General features: G+C 36.4%; 1 protein-coding gene across 1 annotated transcript in view; it reads left to right on the top strand.

Moving 5' to 3' along the window:
- Positions 1–3,864: 3,864 nt before the first annotated feature.
- Positions 3,865–10,846, top strand: part of LOC107670166 (melatonin receptor type 1A-A-like) — a 13,374-nt gene continuing 6,392 nt past the window's right edge. The window contains exon 1 of the mRNA XM_016462681.1: positions 3,865–4,235. Within this exon, the coding sequence (XP_016318167.1) occupies positions 4,049–4,235 (187 nt within the window). The 5' untranslated portion in view covers positions 3,865–4,048. The remainder of the gene's footprint in view (positions 4,236–10,846) is intronic.

Genomic DNA, 10,846 nt, shown 5'->3' with positions numbered 1-10,846 from the left:
CGTTCAGATGAGTCATCGCTAAAATGCCGGTGTTTTCTTCACTCGCTCGCTGACTGAATACCTCTTTCTGGCTAATTTTCTCTCGTCAGAAACAACAAAGTGCAAATGCGTACGAATCTGTAAGATATTAATTTCATAGTGTAAACAGCTTCAGTGATTTTAATGGGAGTTTTTGAGAGTGCTTGAACTAGACTGTCAGTGAATATTCTTTGCTCTCTTTCTGTACAATGAAAGTGTTATGATTAGCCCAACTTGCAACGTTTTTAGTTTTTACATCCATATCTGTTAATGAAGTAAACAGACAGGTTTTTATGCATAGTTAATTGAAAAAAGTATAATACTCTCTCCCTCCACTAGTGTTTACTGTAAAAATGAATGTCAATGTAATGAAAAAAAAATATATATTCTCCTTTGTAATATGTCCTCTGGAGTAACCAATACCATGGGTAAAGTGTAATGAGATCCAGTGTTAATGCATTCTGATAGGAAGGTGAGGGTACATGTCAATAAATGTTAATATCTGCATTCTTGATGAATGAGCTAATGCAAAATTGTATTGGATTCTTCTTCATTAAATTGTCTCCCAGACTCCAACTCATTAATCTGTTCCATTTCAGATAAGATTATTTTTTTTCTATGACTTGTTCAAGTGCACTAAACTGCTCTTCAAGGCCTGGATCAAAAACAAAACCCAAAGTAGTCTGTGGTTGTTCATTAGGGTGGCCCTTATTGGGGGGTAACATTTTTTATTGGAAATGTTAACCTCTCAACCCCTCATTTGTTTCTCCACCTGAAGTATACTGTATGCAAAATACCATCCAGATAAATTATCATTTAGGGTATGCTCAAAGAATGTATGTTTTTATCAACACGTATACTTCAAGATATGATTGGTAATATTAACAAAGGTTTTGTTTACTGATAAACTTTTGACTGTTTCTGATATCAGATGACTTTCTAACCATTAGGCCACAACTGCCCCTTTGTTTCTCCACTTATCCAAGAGTGCAATGGAATCCTCTCAAAGACTGAAGAACAAATGTAGTTCATTATGCAGATTGTCACCGAAATCTGTTTCCAGGTCCCCGCAAAAGTACTGTGGTTGAAAGACTTGTCGGATCATCAAAAATATCTAGATCAGATCTCAGTTTTGTTCCAAGTTCACTTTCTTCACCAGTACAGTCATTTCATTTTTTAACATTCTGCTTCTACATCTGCAAGAACTTTGCTGCTGAAGGACATGTCATCACGATCTAGATCAGATCGCAATTCTTCAAAGATCAGTTCTCATAGCAGAGTTGTAATGTAACTTTTTTTTTTAAGATTTTATTTTTGGTGTTTTATGCCTCTATTTCGATAGGACAGTAAGTGGACAGGAAGCAAAGACGGCTGAAGTGCAACGGCGCTACATGAAGGTCTAACAACACTGTTCTGTGTTCTCGTTTTTAACCCAATTCACAGTTTACCAATGGCCTTTGTATAATTATTAATTATGTGCTGTTATGGTCATTAAGACATTAATTTGTTGAGCACACCCCAAACGTATTCCAATCTCAGCAAAATTTGGTTTGTTTCCATTTCTCATGAAGGGGAGTTGACTGGGCAGGTGAGAGCAGAAGTTTTCAAAAGTCCAAAAATAAGGGCCACCCTAATCATTCATGTTATGCTTTCAAAAGTTCAGTCAAATGCAATCGTTAGCACACAAACTATATTAATAGTGGTGTTTCATGACGGCACACTGTTGGAATTTCAAGGAATTTATAGTCACTCAAAAGATGAGAGGAGAAAAGTTACATAAGCACAGTAAGAGTGTTCTAAGGAGTGACATGTTCAGTACTCTAACTCTAACTTCTTATCTCTCTTTTTTAAATAGAGTTTTATGTTAGTCCAAAATATTGCTCTATTGCTATATTACTCTGCCACATCTTCATTTGGATCCCAACATTAGGAAAGAGAGGCTCATGTTTTAAAGTGTTCTTGATAACATCAGTTCGAACTTAACAGTTCAAATGTTGCAGACTGTTTTGACACAATGTAATGAATGTTTTGCAAAAAGACTGTTATTGAAGAATTGAACCCACAACCCATAAGTAAAAGACATTTACATTTAAGTTTTAAGGATATAGTGGCATAAAGCATAGAGAGGCTGTGGAAAAAGTAAATTATCACTGGCTTTTGGTGCAAGACACCTTGACCTTAAATGGACTTCAGTGAGGAAATATTTCAAATATATGATATAACCCGTTTAACTTGTAACTAGGGCTGCACGATAAATCGCATGCGATATTTAATGCGCATCTTGTCAGAAAGCCGGTTCTGTAATCAGCGGTAAATCTCCATCACCTGCGGGCTTTCACATTGAGCAGCATTAACTACACAGAGCCGTTGTTCACTGACGAGCTGCACAAAAAATCGCGCGAATATGGACGTGGTTTTGCGCAACTCATCAGTGAACAACGGCTCTGTGTAGTTAATGCTGCTCAATGTGAAAGCCCGCAGGTGATGGAGATTTACCGCTGATTACAGAACCGGCTTTACTGATAAAATGCGCGTTAAATATCGCATGCGATTTATCGTGCAGCCCTACTTGTAACACACTAGAACGTATAGCTTTGACATGTCTGAAAAGAGGTGTGTATGAGAGAGATACACCTGCAAATATTCAGTGTGGTTTATTTAAAGAGGCTGACACTGACAGGCATCCTCCAATGCAAAGCATGGTGCTGAGCCACAGTCCAAAGAGTGTTTGGACCACATTACTCTATGACGAATACATTTGGCTGTATGTGCAAATGGACAGCTGCATGGTCTAAACGGTTGTTTTTAAGGGGCAGTTTATTATTGCTGCTCAGATGCTTTTTGCAGCTCTGTCCAGCAGTTGGAAAACTCCTACATTTAGACGACAGAATGCAAAGGCACGCTTTTTTCTTTAGAATAAAATGCACTGATGAGTTGCAGACAACACCACCAACAATATATTTATAATAAACATGACCACTTCTCATACATTTTTCATAATAAGCTCACATGCATGATACATGACTGACTTATTAGGGCTGGGGAATGATGCAGAAAAATACAAAATAATACATCTCAATATTGCCTCTGGGGGAAGCTATCACAGTATAGATCACGTTGATATGTCTCAGTAGCTCTAAGGTTTAAAGTCAAAAGCCCAATTAGACACTCTCAAAAATGGTCAACGTGTTTAATGAACTGCATCTTTTGTCCAATAACAGTAGAAATGCCAAGTGCCTACAGAAACAGACTTTATAAAATAAATATATGCTGAGAAAGATGCACTGGAGTATAAAGTGAAATAACTAGTCTCTCTAGTCTTATATCAGGGCTGTTTGATGTGCACTTGACAACATACCTGTATATTACATTAATACTTTAACTTGTGATTCTAAAGACTTTTTGTCCAAAGGGACTTAGAGTTCGCCTATTACAGAAACAGCCATAAAGCAGCGTCGGGTGAGATGTTTTGCTTAAGGGCATTACGAATAGTTTAAGGATCGCCTTTAATGTGAAACTCCAAATTTCATCCCAGGTCTTTAACCAATATTCCACGCACTGAAACGAATTTTCCCCACGACGCTTGATTAAACTATGTAAATGTGTCGATTTCGATGTAAATAAAGCATGAATGACCAAAAATAATGAATGAACACATGCATAAATAATCGCAAGGGAATGCGAAAGAAGCAACTCGACCCAAATGCCGAGCCGATTTCGTTGTCTTCCACAACGGGGCAGCGTAACAGCGATCTACAGACAGCATCACCCATCCCATGGGCATTTGAGAAGAACTTAACTTGCTGTCGGATGTCACATACCAACAATCTGAGGTAGACAGAAAGCTATAAAAGTGCGGACACATGTCCGCGCTCAGACCATGAAGGCGTGCGCTCCATCGAGGACCATGATATGATAACAGACCTTAATTTTACGCACGTTTACGCAAACGCAATAACAGCCACACATGGTTTTTCCACTGGAATCAAATCCTATGATTTATGGCGAGGATTACTGAGGTGAAGATAAAATGAAAATAAATGGCAGCCGCTTGATGAACAGTTCTTCACTGAGCCCTCACGAGATCACGCTGAATCGCCCACCCTGGGTCGCCACAACTTTGGGTAGCTTTCTGATCTTTACTATCGTGGTTGATATATTGGGGAACCTCTTGGTGATCTTCTCTGTGTACAGAAACAAGAAACTTCGAAACGCAGGTAAGATGGCTTTTAAACCAAATATGGCAAGCCGTTAAACATTTAATCGTTTAAACTACGGATCTTTTGATGTATGGATCGTTTAATGTCATATCCAAATGTTTTAATTGCTAGCAAATAATAAGTTTCACCTGTATTCATTCAATACTAACACTACAAATAGTGACTAAAATTTAATTAGTCACCAGTACACAGACAAGTGACTGTTCCATTGTTACTGGAAACAAATGTAACATTTTTGCCATTTCTTGCTATGAATTCTATATATGGTCCAAATTTAGCTTTACTAGTATTACTAGTACTTTACTTATTCATTGTATTTAATATGTCTGAAACCATCTATTTAATTTGTAGTAACATTTTTATCTCACTAGTTGTTTTTTACTGGGCTAATGACTCAGAATTGCAACTTTATAGTTCATTACAACCTTACTGGTCAGATTTTAAAACAAAAACTTCCTATCTTAATTTTTGACTTAAGATAAAGTTCTATTTCTCAAGTAAAATCACAATGGTGACTAAACAGATAAGATAGAATTTTAAGTTAAATCGTTTCTGTAATACATTCCCAGGATCCCAGCTAATGGAGTGCTTAAATTACAGGATATTAAATATTGACAGAAATACATACTGCTTAACAGTCAGTGTACACTGTACTGTAGTATACAGTGAGTTTTAAGAGTTCATAAATGAATTAGGATATTTTACAGCGTTCTGCATAAACTTGATTAAATTACTCAGTGTAATTTCATGTTTTCTGTCATTCCTGACAGGGTATTGTACTGAATCATAGTGGACAGTAAGGAACTATTTTTAGAGGTTTCAGGTAACTGGCCCACTATCAAACAAAACTGAACAGGCCAGTCATTTTCCTGTGAGTGGATGGAGTGCTTATCACCGGTGTCACACTGACCCATATGTCACTTTTCTCTGCCAATAGAGTCCAGAGACCTTATGTTGTTCCTCAACTGTGAAGTTTGTGGCACCAGTTTGAAAATTACAACAGCACTATGAAAAACAGGTTTTGGACAGTGCTTATGTTTATATTAAGTACAAAGCAATTCCAATTAACTAAATATACTTACATATGCATTATTGTTGATTTTAATGCTGTTGAAATTAAGTTGGCATGTGATAGTATCCAATTTTCATATTACAATAATTGCTGAAGGGTTTATCACAGTATATGATCAACAAACTTAAGTGCTGTCCTCTTAATAACAATTTTAATAACTTTTTATTTACAATATAAGGAAGAACCTTTAACATTTAAATACTATAAAACAATGCACAATAAAATGTATAAGGTAAACAAATGTTTTAAACATTAAAATTCTAAAGAACACAATTATAAAGAACGATAATAAAGAATCAGAACATTTTAAACCAATATCTAGATGTTTTCTGTGCTGGCATGTTTTATTCCAGATTAAAATGTCAAAATAAATGTAAACAAAAAGAAAAGAAATATTAAGCATTTAAATATTTGGTGTTTTTCAATGAAAAACATAGCGAATACAAAAATCTGAATGGCTGTTTGAAAACATGTAAATACTGACTGACTTCCTTTCTTCACTGTGACAAGTGGATGTCAGAAACAGAAAGTTGCGCTAAGTTATTCACGATATTTTGAAGTGCCCACACTAACAATACCAAACTTTTCAGTCCATTTTGACATATTTCAGCATGGTGTACTTGTCAGGCATTTCAAATAAGTTCATTATTTATTTATGTATTTATTTGTTCTGTAATGTTTCCTCCTCTACTCAATATAGTGCACAATGTTCTTTGATTAGTGGGTCAAATTAACCCAGTTATTGTCCCATTAGCCTCCCGCGATGTGTGCTTCATTATGTTTCTCACTAGTGAGAAGACCTCCCATGGCCCATTGTGAAGACCACTGACCCAGTGTGAATATTCAATTAGCAATCATTCCACCACATATCCAAAGTTATAGTTACTCAGAAAACACGAATATATGCACGGTCACACGAGCACGAACATTTGCTCTTCATTGTACTTCTGTGGTGAAACAAGGTGGATCCTCTCCTCCGCATTGCTGTCTATCTGTTTTATTTAAGCTACTCAACCTTAAAGACTCTATGTGCTGTGGCACCACTGTCTGTTTAGATTATTCAGACCAACCATTCCCTGCTGTTAGGTAATCCTCGTTTCAACACAGCCAGTGTACCTACATCATAAAATTACAAATGAACCCCACTTGAGAGCTAGCATTGATATGCTGGACTATATGCATCTTATAACGTGGGACCAGCTGTATATTTCAAGATAAAGGCAATCAATTTGTGCGCTTCCTGAGATGAAACCTTTGTGTTGTGAGCATCATCGACTACCAGCTGATCTACAGGAACTCCATAAGGGTGTTTGGTTCCCTTTTTACGTTTCTCAACATCTCAGACATTGTAATGGAGCCTGTCTTCTCTTTGCGGCTCTCATCTCTAACTACTGTTCTTTAGTTGCTCTGAAGTCGCTTATGAGCCCAAGGCGGTCTTATTAGATGAAGTTCACTGTTCATTCAAGAGGAACTCTTCTCTACCAATTATTCACAGAGCTTGTGTGAGTGGAAGAACATGGGTGGAATGAGGACAGAATCTTTCCAGAGAATAAAGTGATTATTTACAGTAATTTCAAATAACAGCATCTAAAATTCTTGCTCAAAGTGTATTCCTTAGGATATAAAATAATACTATTGATGATTTAAAAGCTATTGTTCAGGTTTAACTGAACAATGGTGCAATTGTTGAACATTTACTGTCACACATCTGAATGTCCTTTAATTGACAAGACAATTACATATACATACAAAATCATTTTTTTTAGGTGAAATTAATATACTAGCTGTCACAACATCACATTGTTTGGACTTTGTTTGCACCGTTTTCTAGTTAGTTGTCATGGTTTCTGATTTGAGTTCTTCATTATGTTCAGGTGTGTCTGGTTAATTATTCTAGTTTGGTCTGTGTATTTAAATTCCTGTATGTTCAGCTTTAGTTGGCCGGGTATCGTCAATGTTATGTGTGTTTCCTGCTTTTTCTTGCTTGGATTTACCTATATGTAGATTTAAAGGGGTCATATGATGCTTTTTTAAAGATCATTATTTTGTGTATTTGGTGTAACAATATGTTGACATGCTTTAATGTTCAAAAAACGCATTATTTTTCAAATACTGTACATTATTGTAGGTCCTCTATGCCCCGCCTCTCTCAAACGCTTCGTTTTCTACAAAGTCCCTCCTTCCGACAAGCGCAGTCTGCTCTGATTGGCCAGCTGACCCAGTGCATTGTGATTGGCCGAACACCACAAGCACGCGTCGGAAATGTAACGCCCCTTACCATAATCGCGAGCTTCATCTTTCAAAATAAATGTAAAGACAGAGCCCGAAAGGGGAACAGAGTCGCGTGACAGACACAGTGATGAAGCTGTTGTGTTTGCAGTGCACAAGCCACGGTTAAGACAGTTGACTATACTGTGATGTGACCCTGTCTCTCTCTCTCTCTCTCGCTCACACACACACACGATGCGCAAAACTCCGCATTTGAACAGTCAATAGCAAATACTTAAACTAATAACAAAACAGTAGCTGATTCAGAAGCGCCAGATTGTCATAGCAAAGTCAGAATTACCTCCTCTCCTAGGTTCACGAAACGGTCGTCCATAAAATGCATTGCTGTTTTCGCCTAGAAACATACAGCGTCTCCCTGACATGGCTGCTTCAACACTAACTGCGGTTACTGAAACCACGCCTTCTTTCTTTGCTTGCACATTTGGGCCACATTATGCAAATATTTCCACATAGTGAGGTAGATATGTGGGGGCGTGTTAGAACAAGCCGTTTTAGGGGGGTGTGGCAGAGTCTTAACTTTGATAAAGAATATCTCTTTGGTTTTGAGACTTTAGCCTTTGCAACTTCAGGGATCTTATCTATGCACAATCAGCTTGTAACACTCCAAAGAGAAAGGAAAACTTGAAATCGCATCATATGACCCCTTTAAGATTTATTAAAGACTGCTTATCGTCATCTTTGCGTGTGTTCATTGACACAGTTACGTGACACTGAGTCCCAAAGATAACCTATTTTGCAGGGTCATATAACCTTGTTTTGCCTTGCAGTTTTGTTGTTATATTGTATTGCCTTGTGGGAAACTCCCTAATGTTTCGCTTTTTGCAATGAAGCTTTATTTATTCTCGAGGAGTTCATGTCCTCACTTCTGCCTGACTTGGCCCTCGGCCTGCCCTTGGGCTGGTTTCGTTGCCTTAATGAATGGGCAATTGGCTATACACTGTACTGATGCTGCGCTCAGTTACAGACTGACTCACTTTTGAAGATCCACTCTTGGCTCATCCACTGTTATACACAGCCAGAAATGCCTGGTCCACCACTTTGTCATACATTTTAATCTAGGGTCTGAGTCAAATGTCACAGTGTAATTGTCTGTGGCCATATTACATTTTTATCCATTTATGTTTTTTAAGTGTGGACATAATCATTTTTATTTTTTCTGCTGCTTATATGACTGCTTTTACAAAACACTGTTTCTTTGTCTTCTCTGATTAGATAAAAGTTAAAGTTGCTCAAGTTGGTACAGCATTGAGCTAGGAAGGTTCAATACAGGTTCAGTTCCCAGGGAACACATGATAATATGTAAAACTGTGAAAGCACTGTAAGTCACTTTAGATAAAAGTGTCTGCCAAATGCTTAAATGTAAATAAATTAAATAAATTACAATACTCCAAATACTTAAGTATCAGCAGCACTGCTGCTATACTTGTTTATTGGGCTTTTTTTCATGAAGTTGCCAAGCCATTTCTGTTGCTACAGTAGGTAATTGGTTCAGCTCTGAGGAAACACATGAACTGATAGGATAAAAGCCACATGTATAATCTTGTAAATATGGGCAGCTGTGGGTGGAATTTATTTCAATTTTCAAAAAGTACAGTCACATTTTGTGTTTAGTAGTGTTTAGCACAAAAAAGTATCACTAAACAGACAAATCTCTCCATCTGTTGTTTGAAGCTCACTCTATATTACGTCATAATTAATCACTGTAGTTTGTTTCTCTTTCCTCCCATGTTTCAGAGATTTATTTATCTGTTTCACAAATTCCAAAACCAAAGGGTATGGTTTTTAAGACTTTTTTTGTGAGGCCAGCTTACTTATTTTTTATATATTAAATTTTGTTGTATATTGTTCTGCTTGAGAGTCAAACAAAATGTCAGTGTGTAGTGTTTAGCCAAAATGAACATCATTTACATAGAAATTTGCTTTATGCTTTAGCAGACAAGCAGTACTCTCACTCAAGCATACTAATGCTCAGTCTGCTGCTTTTGACTTTGAATTGGTTTGTTCAGTATTTTTTGTGCAAGGCCAGACTTCATATCAAATGTCATATCTCCCCCTGATTGAGCTCCATAATGGTCTTATTATCTATAGAGATGAAGTTAGGAATGATATTCATGAATAAAGGTTGTTGCTGTGGCTCTGTAATTTTCGTTGAGGTATAGATAAATGAATTTCAGTTTGTTTTTTCCTGTCAATTGTTTTTCCTAGAAGTAAATTTGGTTATTTTCCATTTTTACCTTATTAAGTAGTTTCCATGCCTCAGAACTGGACACATTGTACTGTACTGATCCTTCAATATAATCTGTGCACAAAAGTTAGCTAAATAGGACCTGCTAAAAACGTTCTCTTGCAAGTCTCTTGCCACTCTGCTTGTCTTTAGTTGAATTAAGCAGAAGGACATGAGTGATGAGTTATGTTTGACAAGACTCCAGTATCATTTGAAACAGCCCACCAGGATCCCAAAGCAATAAAATATTGATTTAAGCATAATATTTCTGTGAACTCAAGGGTAGTTTGGAGCTTCTCTTTAGTGCTGTATTTACACTCAGTAGGGGTGACAAAATAATATCAAAGTTTATTTTGCAAAGGCTGCAATTAAAATATATGATACCCAGAATTAGCTAATTAGAAGCCAGTTTTCCAAAATGTGACTATCAATGTGATACGGTGTTTGCTTTAATATCTGGTGGCTTAAATGTGGAGAAGCTTCCTTAAAGGGAAATTGAATAAATATAACAGATACCTATGGGACCAAAGATCATTTGGTTAAAGTCAAGAAATAACCAACATTTCCTGTTCTTTGTAAGGAGTGCTGTGTTTTTTTTTTCAGTAAGATGAACAAAGATAAAGAGCAACAGCATGGCAATGTCTTTAGCTGTATTTGACTGTTCATAAATCAAGGGCACAGTATGAAAAATATAATAACAATTATTATATTTTTTTATTAAATTAAATATTTTTTATACTGTGCCCTCGATTTATGATTTTTTAAAATAATATAGTCATATGCCCTTGATTTACCAATTTGTTGCACTGCATACTTAAATATATGTGACCCTGGACCACAAAACCAGTCTTAAGTTGCACGGGTATGTTTGTAGCAATAGCCAAAAATACATTATATGGGTCAAAATCATCGATTTTTCTTTTATGCCAAAAATCATTAGAATATTAAGTAAAAATATTTTGTAAATTTCCTACCATAAATATATCAAAACTTCATTTTTGATTAGTAATATGCATTGCTAAG

The sequence above is a fragment of the Sinocyclocheilus anshuiensis genome, unplaced genomic scaffold (assembly GCF_001515605.1).
Source record: "Sinocyclocheilus anshuiensis isolate Anshui unplaced genomic scaffold, SAMN03320099.WGS_v1.1 scaffold640, whole genome shotgun sequence".
NCBI lineage: Eukaryota > Metazoa > Chordata > Actinopteri > Cypriniformes > Cyprinidae > Sinocyclocheilus > Sinocyclocheilus anshuiensis.
This window is presented reverse-complemented; position numbering and strand designations above follow the sequence as displayed.